This window comes from Xenopus laevis, chromosome 1S (genome assembly GCF_017654675.1).
Source record: "Xenopus laevis strain J_2021 chromosome 1S, Xenopus_laevis_v10.1, whole genome shotgun sequence".
Classification (NCBI taxonomy): Eukaryota; Metazoa; Chordata; class Amphibia; order Anura; family Pipidae; genus Xenopus; species Xenopus laevis.
Window position 1 is genome coordinate 59095409 of NC_054372.1, and position 24083 is coordinate 59119491.

Sequence of the window (24083 nt, forward strand, 5' to 3'; positions counted from 1 at the left end):
AATAATGGCATGATTTTGGGCCTAAAACTGGCCATACAGAGACTGATTTTAATTGTTCAGCACCTCCAGATCATCTTTTAGTCTATGCAATAGGCAAACTAATGGCCTACCCAATTCATATCTGCCCAGAATTACCTAGATATGTGTCAGGCAGGTAGAAAATCCCATAGTCCCATAGCCCACTGATGCAGCCCTCTCATGAAAACTTACATAGGTCCCTATGCATTCCCTCAACGAAGCACCTTGTGTTTTCAGTAATTCCCTTACCTGAAATTGACTGTATTTATAAAGGGTGCCTCCTGTTTGCATTGTCACAATTCCCATGGAGGCTATATCCACATGCTGGTTAGGAAAAAGGAAGAGATCGACACAGCATCCACTGGCCACACATTCCTTGGCCAGGTTTTCATAAACATTACTCTGGGGCATGAAAAGAGTCTATGAGGAGACAAGATAAACACGTTATGGCCAAACCTTGTGATCGGGTCCAATATTTTGTTTTTAAAACTCACATTCAAAGCAAACCCAGTAGTAAAAGTCTATTCTTTTCTGACCCAGATTCTTAAGCATGGCTTGTGCAAGGGTACTGTTAATGGAAATTTTACTAGAGCCCCATTTGCACAGCAGTTTTGAAACGCATAGTCCATGTCTTCATAGTTAGGGAAAGTCATTTTGTATGCACCACCCCCCTAAATTACATAACCCATAGGTGCAATAAACAATAGATATTTGCATTTAAACGTCTGACCACTAAATCAGTTGATGATTGCTATAGGTAACTGCACCTGGGAAAACACAAACATAGTTTCTTTTATTACATAAAACCATTATTTTCTTGTTATTCATCATCCTATGCTTCTAAGGAAATTATCAGTTAATTCAGGGATCCTATAGAAGTTCCTTGAATATTCTCTGAATATCTCTGACTGAGCTCAGATGAATAAATGTACATAAGCTAACGGGTGCTGTACGATGATGAACTGTGGGCCACAGCTACCAATTAAATTCTCTGATACAGCCTAATCAAATCAACATATTATTGATATATTGATATGACTCACAAATACTTGCAATTATTATTTGCTCCCCTCATATCTGGCACATTATGACCATCTATGTACCAGAAAGCATTTCCATTAGCAATCTCCTAGTTTCATGTTTTATTTTCTCATTACATACAAAACAACTGTTTATAATGATTCTATATACAGATTATAGAACCACTGTATATATCCTGTACTGGTAAGTTTAAAGATGTTTCATTACACTGCTCTGCTCTTGATCAGTACCTTTTCTTTGTCAGTATTTATTAGCTTCCGATCGTCTCTGTTTCTTAACTTCCCAGGTGCCTCTGCAGTTGGTAGGGATGATTGAAAGATAAAAAGCTTGCCCACACATTCCGATGCCTGTTTGGGTTAAAAAAAATAAAGTTCAACATGTCAGGGCCATAATAACTAGAGAAAATATTGTAAAATGTGACATTATTTGTATTTCATAACATAGTAATATAAAGAGACTAGCTTTCTGGCACTATATAAATAATTGCTGATGATGATAATAAACTCATAAATACTGAGGGCTCCACATACATTGTAAATTTTATACTTTACTAAGCACTAGAGATCAGCATGCACACACACACACACGAAAAAATAAATAAATATGCCTGGGTGCACGATCAGGGAGTAGATTTTACAAAACAGAAAAGAGGATCAGCACTCACAGGTCTTAGAAAAATATATAATTTATTAAAGAACTATGGACTAACGTTTCGGCCCTTCCAGAGCCAAGACTCTGGAAGTGCCGAAATGTTAGTCCATAGTTATATATATATATATATATATATATATATATATATATATATATATATATATATATATATATATATATATATATAAATGTTATATATATTATTTCACCTGCTTAATATAGTAGAAATAAACACAGCAACTTAAAAAATTACTGGATAATTCTAACCTTCAGTGCCTCCATTCCAGCCTGGATAACAGGAGCGAAGACTGTTTCACTTTCATTAGTATCAGCAAACATCTCGGGGATCTGACTCAATAAACTGCATGAGAAGAAATTGGTTTAGGGTGGGACAACATGTTAAAGGAGAACTAAACCCCAAAAATGAATATGGCTGCAAATGCCATATTTTATGTAGTGAATTTATTGCGCCAGCCTTAAGTTTCAGCTTGTCAATAGCAGCAATGATCCAGGACTTCAAAATTGTCACAGGGGGTCACCATCTTGTAAAGTGTCTGTGACACTCACATGCTCAGTGGGCTCTGAACAGCTGTTGAGAAGTTAAGCTTAGGGGGTGTCACTTATTAGCAAGCAGAAAATGAGGTTGGCCTGTAATATAAGTTGATGCTACAAGGCTGATTATTAAATTCTGATACTAATTGTACTGGTTTCTGTGCTGCCATGTAGTAATTATCTGTTATAATTACTAATCAGCCTTATATTGTGACATTTCTTTTCTATGTGTACTGTATATTGTGAGTGGGCCCCTAAGCTCAGTAAGTGACAGCAGCACAGAGCATGTGCAGTGAATCAGCAGAAAAGAAGAAGGGGAGCTACAGAGGCTTCTTTGGAGACACAGATCTTTACTGCTAAAGGGCCTTGGTTGCCTTGGACTGGTACAGAAGGCCAAAACATAATGTAAAACATTTCCAGCCTACTTCTATAGTTAAGTTTTAGTACTTCTTTAAGCAAAGCAATGATTTTAAGGGTAACCACCTAGATTCAACCAATACTTTTTCAATGGGGCAAACATCTATTGCTCTGTTTGGCTACAGTTAATGTTACTTTTTACTACACATCTTTTACTCATGCCTTCTCATGTTCTAGTCTCTCATTCAAACCACTACCTGGCTGCTAGAGTAAATTGTACCCTAGCAACCAAATAGCTGCTGAACAAAAAGTTAAATAATTCAAAAGACAGTTGAACGTTGTCTCAGAATATCACTCTCTACATCATACTAAACGTTAATTTAAATGTGAACTATTCCTTCAAAAGAACTACATTTCTTCAGCTTTGTCCAGGGTAATTGTAGAGAAAATTAACATATAAAAAAGCTACATATAACAACCAATATTTTCATTTATTATTCAGTAATGGCTAGTCTGTGACATCTCAGTTGCTAATCATAAGTTAAAGTACAAACATTCTACTTTTTTTACTTTATTTTTAAAATGAGAAGTGGACAAATAAGAGGTTACCCAACAACTCAAGAGGACTATAAAGCATAGAATTTAGAGATTTAACAACACAAACATCCTAAGTTAGAGAAGACTGGGATTTAGTGAATACAGAGAGTTCAGAGTTTACAAATCTATAGAGATAAGAATTTGGGATATTGCATTTTGCTCCAGGTTTAGACATTTATAGCATCCAATCATATGTTTCCTATCAATGAAGTGACCAATTAATGCTGCATAATGATTGGCTGCTTTGAATTAACTGAGGATATTTTTGTAACGTTTATTACTAGAAATGTCTAATTGATGACTTAACAGCATTCAGGGAGCTGTAGTGTAATGACAATTAGAACTCTGATTTATTTAAATATTAAAATGTAAACGTAATTTTCATGGGTGATGGAATTAATCTTCCTGAATAGTCACTGGTAAGAGCTAAAGATATGATCTGGATGCTCCCCAAAGTTTTCATTCAAATACTATTAATACTACTGTACTTGACACTTGAAAAGCATGGGCATATATTTATAGGAAGGTGTTCTTTATTATTACTCTATGTATTACACTTCTGTGTCTCTTACTTTGTTACACTTATACATTATAATTCTAAATACATATTAACTTGTAAAACCGTGATTCAATTTAAATAACATTACTTGTTAATCACTGATTTTGATTCATTAAAGTTGACTAGAAATCCATCCAACAGAGGAAGAAAAACTTCAGCCGTGTCTGTAACCACCATCATCTGAGGTTGGGCCAGGTTACTGTTGACATTGTAAAAGTGTAGAACCTTGTTATATGTGACAAATCCAACCCTAATTGCCGATGATTCTGCATTCTCCTCTCTGTAGACAAAAAGAAAACCTTTTACTATAGGTAAGTCTGAGTTGTATATTAGAATTTCAGATAATTCTGATAATATATAGTTAAGAAAATACCCTCAACAGAGATGTCCAAATGTAACCATGATAGAATTCCATTTTATTCTAAGTGTAATGGCATTCATAAATATATCTAAGAATGTTAACAGCATATGAAATAAAAGTGGATGCCATATGTACATATGAAATATAGTATGTTATTTAGTATGTGTCTGTAATTTTTCCATGTGGCAAAGCATATAGTGAACCTGACCAAATGTTACTGACAGAGGTTTGTTTTTCTGTTAGCAGTAACATAAAAAGGTTTAATTTGTCAAATACTTTAAATGCTTTAGAAATTTCCAAGTGCCCAAACAGATTCGAGATTGTAAGGGAAGGAGTGTGAAACTAATAGATTCATCATAAAGCTGGAATGCAAACACGTATGACTTTAATACCATGGTAAATAACATCTGGTCGATCTTGCTCACATAAACCATGACATCCCTGAAGAAATATACATCAACTTAAGAGGTCTAAATCTTTCAAAACTCTCATTGTGCTGAGGGAAATGATTTATACCCTCTCCTCTACTTCTGTTTCATTTCCATCTTTTTCCATAATCTATTTTACATTTAGAGTAGGGGCTCCTAATAATTTACTCTGAATAAAACTCTCGATGAATGTTATGCTCACTGATTTATGGTTTTTTACTTGAAAAATCCAGATAAGGCTGTAATAAGAAATAAACTTGGTGACCAGTTAATTTTGCTGAGTTCAAGCCTAAAATTTGCTTTGGAAATCTGTAATTGAATTTAAATATAAAATATATTAATAGTTCTGTTTAATTTGGTTTTAATGTGGTAATATTACAAATAAAAAATTGTGTGTGTGTGTGTATATAGAGGTTTATGGAGAGGTACAGATTTCAATGATCAAAAGGGGTACATTTTTATATAGCATACATGCAAATCATAATCTTGTCTGTTTTGTAAAATAACAGTGCTGCTATGGCACTTTGGTAGTCTGCCCCCCCCCCTCCCCCGGAAATTTGCTCTTAAAGTACCAGGAGCTGCATTTTTGCTGCCCCTGGTACCTAGTGGGGCGCTGCTGCCTGAGGCGACAGCCTCAACTCGCCAGGATACATCATTTATGGGAGAAGCATGCAATGTCAAAATATGCAAGGAGTAAAATTATGCAGTACTCGCATATAGGGTTTGCTCTCTTCCAGGGTATACTCCTATTATTGAATTGCTGCTCTGTTAATCAAAAACAAGCAAATCATGTGGGAACTGAAGTCTTGGCTGCACAATATCTAACTTTTACTAAATTGTGTCAACAGTTGGAAGCAAAAGTTTAAAACACAAAATGTTATGTTTCAATGGTGAATGAAGAGTTTATGCGACAAAAGTTGTTTTACCCCATCACCGAGGTCCTATCTACAAGATTACCCCTTAAAACCTGGATATTGGCATTTTTATTACTTATTTCAGAGTCATAACCATCCTGCTTGTCACAGATTTTTTTCAGAAACAATTCTTAAAATTGGTCTCAGTGACTTTTGCTTAGAAGTATCATTAAGGGTAGAATCTGTGGCTAAGCAAGGTGTGTAACTGCTGAACATGTAAACTGTTCATGATACTTAAATAATCTGTTGTTAAATGACTTTCATATGTTACTAGAATTGCCATTTCTCTGTTTAGTTCATCTGTTCCAGGACAGCTCATCATGCACCTACATTTCTAAACATTCATTGCTATACTGGCTGTTAAACAAAAGATGGTGCACATTTGTAAGAATTGCCATATAAATACTGTATTATACTAAATGAACATGTTTTTTTCTTTTAGTAATAAATTAAATAATACTTAATTCTACAAAGAGTATATACAAATAGCATGTCAGGTATATGAATTATCAAACTAGTTTGCACATGTAATGGTTTCAGCTGCAAGCTGGAAAGGGAAAAATACTGAACCCAGAAAACAAAATCAGATTGTCTACAACACTTCAGTTTTATTGGTATGCCTATTTTTTGGCTTACATTTACAATCTGTCATTTTGCTCATCATCTCCATTTGGACTTTCAAAATGCTGTCTGGTTGCTAGGGTAATTAAAGGAGAAGGAAAGTCTAAATCACCCCTAGCATTTGTAATTACTTAACTGATACCCCAAAGTGGGGCTCCTGTTAACAGAAAATTTCACCAGCCAAGGGTACCTGTGTGTGCACCAATGATAGATCATCTTACACTTCTTTCTTTAATACCTCCAGGCCAACGCATGCACATTTGGTTAAAAAAGATGGCTCTTCTCTATTCACTTACTGAGCATGCGTAAACACGCACATGTACAAAGAAGAAGCAGTAAGAGGATTGCGCCACAATCCTCGCAGATAAATACCCCAGGTCAGTGCTGTTTTCTGTTACCAGGAGCACTAACCCAGGGTATCAGGTAAGTGATTTCAATCAGGGGGTGCCTAAATAGCAGTTAAAACTCCACCTGTACATAAAGAATGTGTATATAATTAAAAATAACAATTGCAATGTGTCTTAGAACAGAAATATGTAAATAATAATTAACAGCATGAAATGTGTGTAACAGAAAATTACATAAAGTCTACCTTGGAAGCTTCTCCAACAGAACCTTCAACTCCTCGCATATTAACCGGACAACACCATTCTTTATATTATTGTAGGAAACATCTATCATGAAGATGAATACGGGTGGATTTGGAGGCTTGTTTTTCTAAGACAAATGAAAAAGTGTTAAATAAACATAGTGATAGCAAGTATTAAATTGTTACGTAATGAAAACTTGGTGTAACTTAAGATGTCATCTTATAGCTGAGCATAGGGCTGGAAACATCATTTCTTAAAGGAACAGTTCAGTGTAAAAATAAAAACTGGGTAAATAGATAGGCTGTGCAAAATAAAAACTGTTTTAAATATAGTTAGTTAACCAAGCATGCAATGTGTAAAGGCTGAAGTGACTGGATGTCTAACATAACAGAATACTACTGTACTTCCTGCTTTTCAGCTCTCTAACTCTGAGATAGTCAGCGACTATAAGGGGGGCCACATGGGACATTTAGTGTTCAGTGAGTTTGCAATTGATCCTTAGCATTCAGCTCAGATTCAAAAGCAAACTGTTATGACCCATGTGCCCCCCCCCCTCAAGTCACTGATTGGTCACTGCCAGGTAACCAATCAGTGAAAACCAAGAGAGCTGCAAAGCAGTAGTGTTCTGGCTATTATATTAGACATCCAGTCACTCCAGCCTTTATACATAACATATTTGGCTAACAAACTATATTAGAAACATTTTGCACAGCCTATCTTTTTACCCAGTTTATATTTTTATACTGAACAATACCTTTAAAATCAACACAATATGAAAAACCTTAATTGACATACTCTGCAATAATCCAATGTAGCAACATATTCATAAGATCCGAGAGAGAGCTCTGGTCTTTCATAGTGGTCAACCCTTCTGCCAATATGGTCCAGATGTTGAAAGTAAAATGGTGGCACTATGGAAATATAAACCAGAATTAATTTCACAAACAAACCAAAAAAGCAGATTCAAAAACAAAGAAACGATAGGGACAAAAGCCTCTGGGTTAGAAAGGTTGGAGACAAAAGTGAGTTCTTACTAATATTTGTGTACAAAGGACTTAAGTTAGCTCCAAGAGCAACTACCTTTTTGGATTAATTAATACTAATAATACATTTTATATGTATTTAATATTCTCTGAGCACTTTTCCAGTTCATTAGTTTTTTATTTTAGCACTTTCTGATATATTAGCAGTTTTAGATTGTCAATACCAGTGTTTTGGCTCAACAGCTCTCTGAATGTCTGAGAACTCTCAGGTTTAATAAATGATACATGAAAAGATTCTGTTAGGTTCGCTGACACTGACCATGAGAGAGAGAGCTCTCCAGCTAAAAAAAATGTATTTGCTTTGATTTGGAAAACGTGTATAAAACATCTGAAGAAATAAATATATATTTGTAGTGAATTGTCCATTAAAGGTGTTTGAAACGCAACAGTTGTTAGACAGGGTTGCAAAATCTATCAAAGGTCCTAATCCTTCATAGAAAGAGTTGCAATTGTATAATGAACAAAATATGTCTTACTCAATGTTTCCAGATAATAAAAAAATCACAAGAGGTGGGAAGATGGAAATTTGAAATAAAATCCTTGTTTTAATAAAGTACATGTGCCCATGGATTTCATGGTTACAACATTCATTAATCTTGCTGTGACAAGCCCATTTTCAATGAAGATACCATGCCATATTTGTTCAAAAATCACTTTATGTGACTCATAAGTGAGTGTTTCTGCTATTTTGGATGAATCCCAAAGTTTTCTTTGTGTCAGAACAAGTTCTGCTACACTTGAGAATTCACTTGGATTTACCTGATCATGTTGCCCTTTCCCTAAAAAAGTGTTTTAACTTGGATATATGACATTAGCTCCGAGGGACTGATGCAAAGAATAGCTTTAATTTCCCTGGCAAGAAACAGTGGCGTTTTTAATTAAGAAAATGAAAATAGTTTTAGGATTATTTTGATAAATGGAAAGCATTAATGCTGAGTGATCCCAAAACAGGGGGTTATGTAACACGGCAAAAACATCACTGTAAATCCTAGTTTGTTTAATCAATGTGGTGTCAGTACCTTAATTATCCATTCTCTGTTTCTTATACTCTTCATTTGCCATATGTGAACACATTTCAATCACAGGATTTAAATGCTTAGCAAACTGAATTATCAAAGTATCCCTGCCACAACTAAAGGTAAGGAAATTAAAAAATCACTAATATTTATGTGGTATATGGCATAATAAAATCAATGCCCAGTTCTATGCATGCATATACAAGTTGATGTCTGCATTCTGTCAAATAGCATTCAATGGTTCACCCAACCAATGGCTTGAAATGAAGGATTTCCCTGTGCCTTATACACATGCTAAAAAGGAGCATATATAGATCTCATTCTCTCATCAAACTGCCTTACCTAAAGGTAAAAAATGCAATGGACAGTAAAGATGAAATCTGCAAAACTGTTAATACTTTGGTCCATGGTGAAATTTCAAAAGTTTTTGCCTTGAATGACAAAAACTATACCCTGCCCCCCAAAATAAATAAATAAATAAAAGTAAATAACTGCAAATTCACTAATGGAATTCTTACTGTTTGCATGAGAAGGTGGTCAAATTGTTTTTGAAATTTCACTGTTTGAGATTATGGCTTATGGCTTCTTCTGTGTTTAAGGCAATGTCTAATAGAGCATTTTCCATTGCCACTACTTTGACTGTTGCCAAATGCTAGCCACTGCTAGCCTTGGATAATGCATTGACTTTATTGGAAACTTGTGTGGGCTCGTAGTGTCCTAAAAATTCTTGCTTCCAGCCACAGTGCCATGACAGGGAAACTATGCCGGAAAACACAGAAGGACTAGCTGAATATGTGCAAAGCCAGTTCACCTTAATTAGAAAGCACTACTGAGATGCTATGAATATGTGTCATTTCTGTCAACAAAATGTGAGAATCATTAATATAGGCTTTAATGGCAGTTTTTGAAGCATTGACTTCAGGCCATCATGTTTCTTATCTTGTACAATGTGAATAAAAAATTAAAATAATTCCCAAGCCAACTTTTAAAAAAAAAAAAAAATATATATATATATATATATATATATATATATATATATATATATATATATATATAGCATGATACTGTAGAAAAATGATATGTAAATGTGTTTAGTATACCGTCATTGACACAGCTGCAAAATCCGCAATGATATCTTCTTCCTCCTTCTATAAACTGCATAAATGGGCACATATAAGCTTTGCACCGGTTACATCGGATTGGCCCAGACTCTCCATGGTTCACAAGATAAATAGGTGTCTAAAAGACAAGGAAGGAAAAAGGCATTTTAAAATAATGTATCCATACAAAGAAAATGTACAGTTGTATGGTGGCAAGCATCTCAAAATTGAAAATATATTGTTTTTTTTAAACTGATTACGGATACCTAACTGATTATTATTCACATGGTTATCCGGTAAGCAGGTTGTATGATGTTCTTAAAGGCTGCAGACCAGGCTCCGCATGCTATGGTGCAAACACTGTTTGAAACTCAGCAGTAAGTATTTCAACTTAAGCCTTGCAGTTTTATAGTTAGGGGAGTATTTATTAACACTGGAGACAAATATCACCGGTGATGTTGCTCATAGCAACCAATCGGCAATTAAATGTGAACAGTCACCTAAAAGTTTGAAAACAAAAGCAAAGATCTGATTGGTTCCTATTGTCAACATCACCAGTGATGTTTGTCTCCAATGTTGTTAAATATGCTGTGGCCATATTTTTCTTCTCAATTGGTTGACAAAAAGAGTCTACAGCTATGTTAATATTATATGTCCATAATGGAAACCATCTAACAATTTATGTGCTTCTGTAGTTAATCTATCTAAAGCGATTTCAAATAATTTACATCTGGAAGGACTTAAGTCTCTAAACGTACTGTGCTTGGGAAATTTGGATGTCTCAAAAGAAGTAATTGTTCTGAATAAAGTTGTTACATCTATATTTTTTTCCCCATTTTGCCCTGACGTATAGCATTTAACATTTTCTGTCTTTTATATGAATATCTCTTTGTATAATTTTTCACTTACATTTTTATTTTGCTATCAATTCATCTGGTTTCTGTCAATCCCTTCTCTCATTTTACAATCTTTACTGTTCTTAAGCCTAATAACAAGCATTAAAGCAATTGTGTGAGAGTGCTTTCTACTGTATATTCTTAAGTGATCAAGCAGAGTGCTCAAAGAGGTATTCAAGTTTTGAACCCACTTATTTGCTAAAGCTGGCCATAGATGCAAAGATCTGATCGTACCAATCGAGGATTCGTATGATTTTCGAACCGTGTGTGGAGAGTCCCGACATTTTTCGTCCGGCGGAGATCGGTAGTTTGGTCGATCGGACAGGTTAGAAAATTTCTGTCGGCTGCCGATAATATCTCTGCGTGTATTGCCGATCGTACGATTTTCAGTGGGAGACTGTCACTTGCTTTGGTTGGACATAGATATCGTACGATTGCTGTCAGGGGCAGAACATTGCTGATCTGGGAGATGGGAAAGTCCGATCGTACGATGATTCGTACGATCGGATCTTTGCATCTATGGCCAGCTTAAGATTGGATTTCTCTCTCTGCATACCACAACTTGATAATGCAAGTGTCAACAACTGAATCTTGCATCATTTACAACTCAATATGAATACCTGTCAATATATGGAAGCAATAAAATGTATATAAATTTTTTTTTTAGCCAGCTTTGTTTAAAACATTGTCATCTCAGCAGGAATGAGAATAACCATCTGAGATTTGCATGAGAGTATTGATTTCTCTGCATTTATTAAAGTGATTTTATATTTTTTTAAAGCGATTTCTGATGAGATGTGCTATGTTTCAAGTATTAAAATCAAAGCACAAAACAGTTATGTGAATAATGCATATTTTACATGTGATAAACATAATGCAGGTCAAGTGCGGTCCACCAATGTAGCAAATGCCATCCGGCTTTATTTAAATAATTAAAAGATAGCCAACAGAAAGAGTTTCCAGATTTAGGATTTAAGATTTCAAGTGCAGCTGTTATCTGGTAGCACTTAGAAGGCCATAAGGACCCTTTTGTATTTTAAGTTATTATAGCCAGTGCAGAGGCTTCTAAACAAAACTGTAGTACTATATGCATTTCTAAAGAATGTGCTTAGTGTAGTGGAATGTTAGCAAAAAGCTGAAAGTATCATTAATACCTTCATCAATACGTCAATGATATTGTAGATAATAAATATATATATATATATATATATATATATATATATATATATATATATATATATATATATATATATATATATTATTATATATACCTTATATAAGGTTGTCAGCTTTTCTTGAAAAAAAAATACCGGCCTTCCTATATATTTATCTTTTTTTCCCTATTAATAACATTGGGATCAACCATAATTTTACCGGCCAGGTGGCAATCCTATGTCTATTAGCTATCTCCCTCAAGGTTGATGCTTATTTGGACAGAATGTGTGGATAATTTGTCCCTCTCTCTATATATATTACAAAGTCCTCAGGTGCTGAGCGGAAGGAAAGTATAAGTAAGGCACTCAAAAACAGAAACAAAGGCATGCTTTATTCAATGCTTATGCAAAAAATCCAAGACTTGTCTTTTATTTAAGGTGAGATCCCAGCAAGTATAAGTAAGTCTCCTCTTACACATTCATGCATATTTGACTCGGAATAAGTTATAACCATTCTATAAAGTAGAATCCTAGTTTAAAGCACACTTGGATTTTGCTGGCCATAATGAAGAAGGAAAACAGGATCACGAGAAACCCTAGAAGACTTCTAATTAAATATGTTATGTATCATGCAGACTGTATTTAAAGGCATTTCCCAGAAGCACGCTTCCTTAAGGATCAGCAAAGAAAACACAAATTTATGTCAGCTTTGAAACTGGTATTTCATTCGTTAGACTACATTAATGTTAATTATATACATAAAACAAGTAAAAAGTGACAGTTATTTTTAATGTGGGTTAAATAAAAAAAAAACGTGTATCTGCCTGTAGGTGGTGCTATGAATCTTACTATATTAGTGGCACAGTTTTCTATGGATTAGTTCTAGGAAACACTACATGCCATAGAATATGTTTCATTTAAGATGCCAAAGCTAGGCATTGCTGTTCTTGGTCGACAAACTGACCTGCAGCACTTGTAACAAGTCTGACACCAGCTGCCTTTTATACACAATGTTACCATTATTACCATCTTTCTAATTATTGATTGCCAGTACTACATTACTTTCATTGTAGCTCAATTTTTTCTGTTCGAATACACAGTTGAGAGGAACTGAAATCCAATAAATGATGCTGTTTCATTTGGGGTGACCCCACGACTATGTGATTTAAGTTTGGTGATAGTGGCTTCAAAAAAAGAGTGGCAGCAGTTTGAAAATCTCCCTGTCAAAGCCAATGGAAAAATTGGGGTGTTCGGAGTGCCGTCGTGGGATTGCTTAGAAAAGCACAAGCAACATGCTCCGCTATAGGACGAAGAAGTGTGGAAAGTTTGGGTGTTGTACCCATAAAACTGTAGGAGGAGAAGCATTTAGAAAATGAGGGGCACTAAGAATAAACAGAAGAAGAAGCGGAAGTTGAAGAACAATTTTTTTTTTTTTAAACCAACATAATTACAAATATCACTTAAACACACATCTATTTACTAACTGGCCTTTACAATGAGGCAATGAACTACATAGAATTAAAGAAAACTAAATTGCCAGTACAATAGAGGTTCCAGTTAAATAACGTATGCCCTCAGGTTTGTATTAAACTTAATTTCCTCTTCTTAATTAAAGCAAAGCTGTACTAATAAAATAAAATAAAGAGCTGCTTTATACTTTCTCCAGAACAAGCTGAACTGAGATGGAGTAAAAAACAGAAAACATCACACAGAATACCTAAAAGAAAAGCCCTAAGACCCTAACGTAATTTTTGATGAAAATTATTTACAGATTTCAAGTAAGAGTATCCGCTAGCAGATAATTAATTGGAAGAAATTCTGCAGCATAACAAGCTCTCCCATTCATTAATAGCATCCCCTGTGCTACTTCAGTTTGGCTTTTTGCCTTTAAGCCTTTAATACAGAACCAAACAACGTATGGAGCTCAAGATGCTGCGGTCAAAACTCCCAGCATTCCTCCAACATTAATTTGATAATTTATAATCAGTAGGCCAATGTAAATATCTAACAAAGTGCACTGAAAAAATATTCGAAATATCAGCATTAAAATCAAAGGAAACTTTAGAGTAAAGCTGTTACCAACAGGTTCCTCTCTAACCATTGCAGAATAGTACCTGCTGCTATATGGTATATGAATAAAGGAATTACAGGGACCGAACACCAAATAATTCATTGATGCCCACTTGCTTCATTGTGCACTTTTATAATTTACTATCAATTTATTTTTTGCAGTTTCAGAAGTTACTTACATTTTTAGACTCAAAAAGGAAGAAGGGTAATATCCTGGTTACTTACTAAAAAGCTCACTTTCACTTAAAGGGGACCTGTCACCCAGCCATAAAAAAAGCTGTATACCGGTAATAAAAGTCCTTTGCATTGCATGCCCCTCCTCTATGCCTTAGGCATAGAGGCAGGCAGGCAATTACTTTCACTTTCCATTCTGCACTAGAGTCCCCACATTCCCCTCCCTACTAACCATCTAATTGTGTAGCCTGTTTAAGGGAGAGGTTTCAGATATAGTTTAAGTGAAGTTTATTTTGCTTAAATAACATCATAAAAAAAGGATTTACAATTATTTCTTAAGGTGACAGGTCCCCTTTAATCACTTTTGGATTGTGTAGATGTGTAATTACAGTATTATTCTTAGATAGGACAGCAGTAAAACCCCACACAATTCTGGGAAATATCTGGAGAGTGTGGGGTTTTACTGCTGTCCTATCTAAGATTATTACATTTTTAGGCTACTAATAGCTGGCTTTTGGCTCAAAAGTATCACCAATAGAAAAGGGCCTAGACAGTTTGGGTCAAGGGCACTCTGACCTGCTACTGAGCTGAAAGCCTGGTATTAGCAGTCTAAAACTGCCAACAACTTGCCAGTATTATATAAACCACAGTTGAAAATACATTTTAAAAGTGCTTAATGTTAAAAAGTTTCCCCTTTAAGGAAATAACCAAAGATACAAAGTAAACAGAATGAAGAGCATCTGCAAAGATATCAGTGGGTAGGAAAGGAATTACTTGAGTCTACTGCAGCATGGGGAAACCTTGGGTGCATACAAAGTAAGGGGTATGATTATAACTTTGCATTCATATACAAATTAGTTACTTTTTGGGGGCTTCTTTATTATGGTGGGCCCCTTAGCAACATTTGCTGCAATGCCTTACCATGTCACATGTAACACACACTTTAAAGGAAAACTATACCTCCAAAATGAATACTTAAGCAACAGATCAAAATCAAATTAAGTGGCATATTAAAGAATCTTATCAAACTATATATATATATATATATATATATATATATATATATATATATATATATATATATATATATATATATATGGAATTTAAAAACAAAAACCTATGCCCTATTATAGCACTATTCTCTATTCTGCACTACAGTTAAAGGAGGCATTTTATGTAAAAAATAAAAACGTACCAGTGCGTTATACTCATTTAGATATAGAAGAATTGTGCTTAAAAAAGTAGTGTTTCAGGCTGATTTACGGAGTATTTATGCAAAAACCATAATAATACCTCCCTTCCACTTCCTGCTCCCTGAATTCCTAGGCTGTGCAGGGGAGACGGCGGCTCTCAGCTCACTGCACTGTAGGACAGGAACAATCAGCAGCTGGCGGGCACAGAAGCATGTCTTTGCTTGTGTGACTGCATGGCTGTGATTGGCTGTTCCCCCCCCTCCTAATGTGCTTCTGGCAGGGACTGTTAGGACACGCCCACCCCTCATTTGAAACACAGACAGGGACCAGAGAGCATCTATAGGGAGTTCCAATAAAGGGGCGATTTTTAGCACTATGTAAAAGTAACACCATATATTACTTATAATTGCGTACAAAATTAGGGTTTTTTTTCATGTCTCCTTTAACATGTGCTTACCTGTTGAATCTACCACCTTGATGGACAATAATCATGTTTGCACTGTGTGGTTTCATTTTGGAACTTAATAACTGCACTTGAAAGCACTACTACTTGTGGTGTTTTGAGTATCCTTTTGTATATGTTGGGCTATTTGTACTAGGAGTGTAGTACAATGTAAATTGCATATAAATAATCATACATGATAAGCATTGTTATATTATTCCCACAACTGAATTATAAAATTGATTTAATCCGCTGTAAGTCTTCCTCTTCTCTACCTTTTTGAATCCCCATTCCTTTGCTTCTGTTCTTCTATTCTCTCCAGCCCCATATTTCCCTTTCCTATTATCCTTCAATTTCAAGATAACATAATTAAGGCTCTCATTGAGATGGGAAGTATAAAAAATGTTTTGTGTTGTTGGGAATCAAGTTTAGAGACAATTTCTACGGACATCCATGAATGTCAGGGTCCTTATTGGGTCTGAACTGTCTTTGGGCCCCTCTTGGTTGAGGGTTCTGTTTACCTTCAGTTACTCCCCTCCTGGGGGGATGATAATATCCATTTAAAAGAAACACAAGCATACTGTATGCCCAAATAAAAACATCTGATTTGTTAAATCAATCCTCTGACTACTATTATATTACAAACAGCTTGTTAGTGAGCTCACATGGTGTCAGCTTTAACCAATAATTTGATGAGTTGGCTCTTGATCCTCTTACCTCATTTTGGGGAACCACAGCTAACGGTTTGATGACAACTGCAAGTGGAATCTGAGACTGTTTAGCCATATCAGAGGAGGTAGGAAAGCAATATGTTGTGCATCTAATGTAACGAGGACTTGCATTTCCTGGAGGATTCAAAGAATTGAATTATGAATAATGTGTAGAATCAGGAACATTTCTTTCTAAAATAACATTAACTAAAATCTTATCTGAAGTTAATCCTCATGATAGTGTAGATTAAATTATACTGTAAAGCCATCCTGTAATGTGAGAATATATCTTTCTATACAGGTTAAAGCAACATAAAGGCAATTACCTTGATCTTGAATTGTACATTCTGTTGTGACAAGAGGAGGGACTTGTCCTCGGACATTGGTGGTATAGACCTGCCCTGCTCTGTTTATTTTATCACTGTCAATCACCTGTATCTGTTGAATAAAAGAGTAGAATATATTTAGTTATGTAAATAGTAAGTCATTGCAGAAGCAAATTAATAACAAATGAAGACAGAAAAGGCTGAATCACCTAGCCTTCAATATGAAGTTATAGTTAAATATAGCAATATACATTATCCCATCAATCAATATTTTAGTATTATTTTTCATGGAAAAGAATGTTAACAATGCTTTTATGGATGCAGATCATAATGGGACAAGATCACTAAAAGTAGACCTCACATTAGTAAAATATGGGCACTCCTGATCTAGGCTATGTTTGATATAGGTATGGGACCTGTAATCCAGAATGCACGGGAAATCATTTTTAACATTTATGGGGGTTTTTTTTTGGATAAAATGGAGTCTCTGGGAGATGGTCTTTCCATAATTCTGAGCTTTCTTAATAGATCCCATAACTATATTTGATAAAGTTTCCTTGAAATGCATGTTATGGCATTTTCTATGGTACTTGTACTACTTTTTACTAGGCTGATGAGGTCTATGATATTCTGTGAGTGCCTGCCTCTGTCTTACTAAATTAAGCTGGTTTAACATTTATTACTTTCACTAGATAATGGGTATATATAAAACATAAATATGATGTTTTACTAAATGTGTTTAAAGTGCACAAATATCAGTCAATTTCTATGTTCTATGTTGCATACCCACTATAAAACACAATACATCTATATTCTGTCTATAATCTGAAGGGCAAATACTGTAAATATACTTAGTTTGATATAGAAGATAAAGCGGGTCAGGATGCTGTATTTGAAATAGAGGAGAAAGACCACTGGAGAAACAGCACCTACACACTGAGCACTGCAAACAAAAATATATAACTGTTTTAACAGTTTAGAATATCAATTTCTCTAAAAACTATGCCTATAAGCATGTTTTATTTTACAGATTTCACCTGTTCCTTTTAGTGAAAGCAATACCCTAGCGCATGCACAGTATACAAAGATTCAATGATTGAAATAAGCTGTCATGTGATTAACTCCAAACCAACTGGTATTCAGCATTGCTCACTTCAGAAATATGAAGATATGTTTACTTTGCAACTTACAGGGCTAGGAATAGACTCTGGATCTGTTTTTCTTTGAGGTGGTCCTGACATTTGTGGCTGATTTCCAGGATATGCACCAGGATAAGACATAGTTGGTCCAGGTAACTGACCTCCATAGTTGTTTGCTGTAATGCAAGCAGCAACACTTATAAAAATAGTAACTAAAATGAACGGATAACTTTCATAAATATAAGAGGGACTGTGTCACACTGGGTAACTTGCAGCTGCTATATGTAGCTGAGTAGAAAATGGTGTCATTGTTAAAGGGGATGTAAAGGCAAAAAATGAAATTCCATTTTTGCTTTCTTTAATGAAAAAGAAACCTATCTCCAATATACTTTAATTAAAAAACATATACAGTTTTTATAAGAAACCTGACTGTATGCAATGAGATTTCCCCTTCATTTACTTGCTTTGATTGCTGCAGATAGGAAACTTCAGAAGCCTTCAGTCCCTAACTGCTCTGCAGGGAAAGAATCATGCTTTCAAATGGCAAGGGGGAGGGATTTCCAAAAACTCAAGCAGATTTCTTTGTTTCCCTGTAGAGCACACTGAGACCATGTAGAGATTCATATCTGCAGCAGACAGAGCAAGTAAATGAAGGGGGGATTTCACTGCATACAGTCAGGCTTCTTATAAAAATGGTACAGATTTTTTATTGGGGATATGTTTCTTTTTCAGTTAAAATGGGATTTTATTTATGCCTTTATATCCTCTTTAATGTTTTCAACTCCAGCTGCAGGGACAAAGATCAAGGAGCCGGATTTAAACAGATAAACTGGGATTCTATTTGGAGGATTGTTTTGCTGCAGCCACTGGTTCTGGAGAGTTGGAGAAAGTTTGTATTATATAATATTATATATATAATCCATATTATATTACATAACTTTTTTGATTAAGTGCTGTTTTGATAACATAAGACAATCCCTAAGCAGCAGCCCAGACCACACTGAGTATGTGCATGGTCTTGCAAAGATGTTTAACAACGTTACAAGATGGTGACCCCCTGTGGCCAACTTTGAAAGCACAAATCACTTGTTTAATTAAGCTTCTGGTGCAGTAAGTTCATGTTAATGTTTATTTTACAAAATACAGCATTTTTTAGCATTTTTCTATTTTAGACTTTAGTTTCCCTTTAACTATGGAGTTATAACTTATTTCTAGCTATATGTAGAAGCTATTAATCAAGCTGTGTGACATAGTCCAAACAAGATAATATTACTATTAATAGGTTAACCATTTTCACTGTTAACAGTATTTATGTTTATGTGTATATAGTATATACAAATAAAAAATTATAATATTTACTTACAGTTTGGTGGTAGGTATCCAATTTGAGGCTGTGTCAGATTTTGTGATAGGAAATTATGATGGCCAGCGATTCCTTCTTGCATGGGTCCTGTCTGTAAAAAGGGTTCTGAAGGTAAGCCATTTTGGTTATTTGATAGGGGTGGAAGAAGATGTGGTGCAGGAGGTACAGGAGGCATTGGTCGAGTCTGACTAGGATATGTTGCTGGCATGGCTGGGCCAGGTGGTATCTGAGAATTACTTGAAGACGGAGGACCTACAACATAGGTGAAGATTACATTGCATTAAATGTTTTTTTTTTTTGACCGAGGAGTATATTTTCTAAGCAATCTCTATTTACCATAATTGCCAATTTGCATGTTGTTGAGTTGGTTAGTCACTTGATGGACTGGTGTCAGAACAGCACTGTTTGTGTGTGGAGGTGGATGACCATATGGTGCATAAGGAGAGGATGTGTTGTTAGGTGCTGGAGGTCCTTGAACTCTGCAAATGAAAATCAAAATGTTCTGTTTCTATACAGAGGCTGTGAATAAATTTAATAAACTTGAAAAAGAAAATCAAAAATAAACTTGCTTGAATGCTGAAGATACACTTCCCCCTGACAGAATCTTAGAAGGTTTTAGGTAAAGAAGTTTGAATTCTAATTTTCGTACAATTTAAATAAATATTTATTACTCAAAAAAACTTCTTGAAATCGCATCTGTTCAAGATCATCCCTTGCACATTGTATACAAACACTTGCTACCAATGTTCCCTCTAAGGAGTGTGCTCATTATGCGCGTTTGTGCAATTTTTGAGGCCAACGCACACAGATTGTGGTTCGCACAAAGAATTTTCTGTGAAAACACAACACTTTGTATTAATTCTGACATGAGCACATAGTGTTTTAAAAACTGCGCACACAAGTTTAAAATGTGCGCACAAAATAATTTTTTTGTACACATAGCCGCGAAGGAATTAGAGGGAACAATGCCTGCTACTATACAAACTACCAGTATTTATTACAGTTACCTAGGACATTACACAGGAGCCTCCACTAGAAGTAAACCCACAACCCAGACACTGCTCTTTTCTAGGGATGTCGCGGACTGTTCGCCCGCGAACTAATTCGCGCGAACATCGACCGTTCGCGTCCGCCGAATGTTCGCGAACGTCGCGCGACGTTCGCCAATTTGGGTTCGCCTTAGCTGGCGCTTATTTTTGCCCTCTCACCCCAGAGCAGCAGATACATGGCAGCCAATCAGGAAGCTCTCCCTCCTGGACCACCCCCACACCCCCTGGACCACTCCCCTTCCATATATAAACTGAAGCCCTGCAGCGTTTTTTCATTCTGCCTGTGTGTGCTTGGAAGAGCTAGTGTAGGGAGAGAGCTGTTTAGTGATTTGAGGGACAGTTGATAGTAACTTTGCTGGCTAGTAATCTACTTGATACTGCTCTGTATTGTAGGGACAGAACTCTGCAGGGATTTGAGGGACAGTGAGTTTAGGTTAGTTAGCTTTGCTGACTAGTAATCTACCTTCTACTGCAGTGCTCTGTATGTAGCTGCTGTGGGCACTGCTTCTGATCTCATCTGCTGACTGCTGTAATAACCCAATAGTCCTTGTAAGGACTGCTTTTATTTTCTTTTTTGTTTTTTTACTTTGCTACTATAAGAGCCCAGTGCTATTAGTCTAGCTGTGTTGGGGAGTGGGACTGGTGTGCTGCTCCTCCTAGTAGTTCACCACTACCAGCACCAACCAGAGTCAAAATTGTTACAAAGTATCTTATTTGCACCTGTTAGCTGTTCTGAGCTCTCTGCCAAAAGCTAATTAAGTTAGAAACTGTTTTTTTTCTGGCTGTTCAGTTCAGAGAAAAGAGGGACTGGTGTGCTGCTCCTCCTAGTAGTTCACCACTACCAGCACCAACCAGAGTCAAAATTGTTACAAAGTATCTTATTTGCACCTGTTAGCTGTTCTGAGCTCTCTGCCAAAAGCTAATTAAGTTAGAAACTGTTTTTTTTCTGGCTGTTCAGTTCAGAGAAAAGAGGGACTTTCCAGTACAAAAGAGGGACAGGGGGTTGAGTGGTCAAAAGAGGGACAGTTGGGAGTTATGCAAGTGCCACCTAGCTGTGTGAGCTTTTTCACATTCCGTGTCCAGAAACATCACCTGAGTGACGTAGTGTGATTTCTGCCCTTTACAGCACAAAACGCAGCGCTGTGTCAACAATGTATTTTTCAGATACATTTTTGCCCTTGATCCCCCTCTGGCATGCCACTGTCCAGGTCGTTGCACCCTTTAAACAACTTTAAAATCATTTTTCTGGCCAGAAATGTCTTTTATAGCTTTTAAAATTCGCCTTCCCATTGAAGTCTATGGGGTTCGCGACGTTCGCGAACCGTTCGCATTTTTGACGCAAGTTCGCGAATATGTTCGCGAACATTTTTTCCGCCGTTCGCTACATCCCTACTCTTTTCATACATATTTTTGTAGTTTATATATTTCCTATTCTTATTGTACCTTGGCATTACATTTCCAGAGAAATTTGGACCGTTCTGTGAATTATTTGGAGCAGACACTGGAGAGGTCAATGGAGGCGGAGATCCAATTGGCACAGCAGATTTCAGCATGGCTAAAAATAAAATAATTGAATTACTTTTTATTATGTTTTGAGTGGTATCATTGCCCAGTATGCATATGAGAATGCCAGTCCAAACAGTCTACACAAGTGCATGAAAGTGACAAGTAATGACATGAAGCTCAGATTCTTAGAGGGATACAAAAAGCATAGGTTATGGTGACTAAGGACAGCCGGCAAATGGTCTTTATGTTTGAAGACGGGAAATTTTTCCTAGTGGTTGAATAAAAGAAAACAAAAAAACAACAACTTTTAAATGATACTGTTTTATTTACACCTTTATATAGCTAGGGCCTACACAATGTATATACATGAAACTTACTACAGCATAAATATTACTGTACCATACCAACCAATGTACTATACCAACCTGGCTGGGATGGAGTAGTAGTACTTGAGCCTCCATAGTTTGCAAAGGAAGGGGTCGACAAGGGTGTTCCATAACCAGGGGGATATCCGCCCAATCCAGGCTGAGGTTGAGAGAAAGGAGGTGGTGCAACGTAGCCTTGCTGACTCATTTTAATTATCTGTTCATTAGCAGCAGAGTCTTCAGCTGATGTATTCTGATGGGGAGACAAGGAAGCATACTTTACTATACCATGTAGCATTTGTATTCAAGCACAAATTAAACAGTGCTGGCTACCTTGTGGACTATATATATATATGGAAACCCATTATCCAGAAAGTTCTGAATTACGAAAAAGCTGCCTCCCATAGACTATATTTTTTCCAAATAATTTACATTTTTAAAAAATATTTTATTTTTCTCTGTAATAACAAAACAGTAGCTTGTACTTGATCCCAACTAAGATATAATTAATCCTTATTGAAAGCAGAACCAGCCCATTGGGTTTATTTAATGTTTACATGATTTTTCTTGTAGACTTAAGTATAAACATCCGTATTACAGAAAGATCCATTATCCGGAAAACCCCAGGGCCAAATTGACGCCAGTTTTTATCTCCTCCTGGAGAAAGGCTGTTATGTGAAAGAAAGCCGGAAATTGTATAGTGGGAAAGATGCAAAGCAGTGGATATTATTGAATGCACTGGGGACGAATGATAGGAATAATTAATATACAGTATTATGAAAATAATTGTTTCCTGATATTACTTAATCGGCCATAAGTTTATTAAATAATACATTAATTAATTGCTAGTAAATACTATTTTATATAAATTATTAATTAGTGGGGCCATTGGCAACGGTGCCAAAAAATTCTGCTAGATATATAGTATATTATGCAGTTAACCTAAATGAGCACCAAAGAACTCAAAACTTAAAAATAACGCTAAAACTGTTAAATAACGAGTTTATTTGTTTGTTTGTTTTAGTTTTGAAAGAACCACTGGTGCCCACATTTATTTTAAGATTTTGTTTATTGGTGGAACTACCGTGTGTTTTAACCCTTCCTCCAACAGTCAAGTTAGGGCCCACACAAGAGAGAAAAGTGCACGTAACAGATGCCTTACCAGGAGTTGGTCCTAATCTAACAGAGGCTGAGGTATACCAATAGGGGTAACTGTGATTTTAGGGTATCCCCTGTTACAATATACCATTGTAACAATGGATTGCTTAGTTCTGAAGTTATATTTCCCAATGTTAACAAAATGCAATGTTATTATTGTGGACAAATGAGGTCAGTGCATTCAAGCAACATATTTACCTACTGTATGTCCACCACTGTGTACTATGCCTTAGCACACACAAAGCATCAATCAAAGTGGTAGTCCTTTAATAAGTATTCTATTTTTAATGGATATTTTCTTTATGCTACATGGCATCCTAGCTTGATATAACTTGGGTGTGTTTTTACAACTATAAATGTGACAATAGAAATCAATTTAATGGGGCATTAGCTGCAGATTCCTAATAACATACTAGCACATTGTACTGGCTGATAAACACAAAATTATGTATCTAAAAACTGTCCAAACTGCATATTGTAAAATGTTTATCATCAATAACACTCCAGGGTAGGAAGGGGAGGTCACTGTACGTACTTTAGAGAGAGACGTGGCAATAGCATGAGCTTTGAACGCTGACAGTGGATGAAGCAGTTGTGTTTGCTTTCCAGATATAAACAGAGTCAGCATTATCCCTAAAATAACTGCTCTTATCTAGTCAGAAGAGAACACAGAGAGCGTGACATTAATCT

The 24083-nt window shown here is 35.8% G+C and overlaps 1 protein-coding gene across 1 annotated transcript in view; it reads right to left on the reverse strand.

Moving 5' to 3' along the window:
- Positions 1-24083, reverse strand: part of sec24d.S (SEC24 homolog D, COPII coat complex component S homeolog) — a 46773-nt gene that overhangs the window by 13258 nt on the left and 9432 nt on the right. Inside the window, exons 2-15 of the mRNA XM_018243369.2 lie at positions 22296-22488; positions 21808-21919; positions 19652-19794; positions 19316-19567; positions 18004-18128; positions 16814-16925; positions 16495-16622; positions 9849-9987; positions 7485-7600; positions 6692-6816; positions 3864-4055; positions 1978-2071; positions 1290-1406; positions 268-438 (exon numbers count right to left, since the gene is read on the reverse strand). Of these exons, the coding sequence (XP_018098858.1) occupies positions 268-438; positions 1290-1406; positions 1978-2071; positions 3864-4055; positions 6692-6816; positions 7485-7600; positions 9849-9987; positions 16495-16622; positions 16814-16925; positions 18004-18128; positions 19316-19567; positions 19652-19794; positions 21808-21919; positions 22296-22443 (1974 nt within the window). The 5' untranslated portion in view covers positions 22444-22488. The remainder of the gene's footprint in view (positions 1-267; positions 439-1289; positions 1407-1977; positions 2072-3863; positions 4056-6691; positions 6817-7484; positions 7601-9848; positions 9988-16494; positions 16623-16813; positions 16926-18003; positions 18129-19315; positions 19568-19651; positions 19795-21807; positions 21920-22295; positions 22489-24083) is intronic.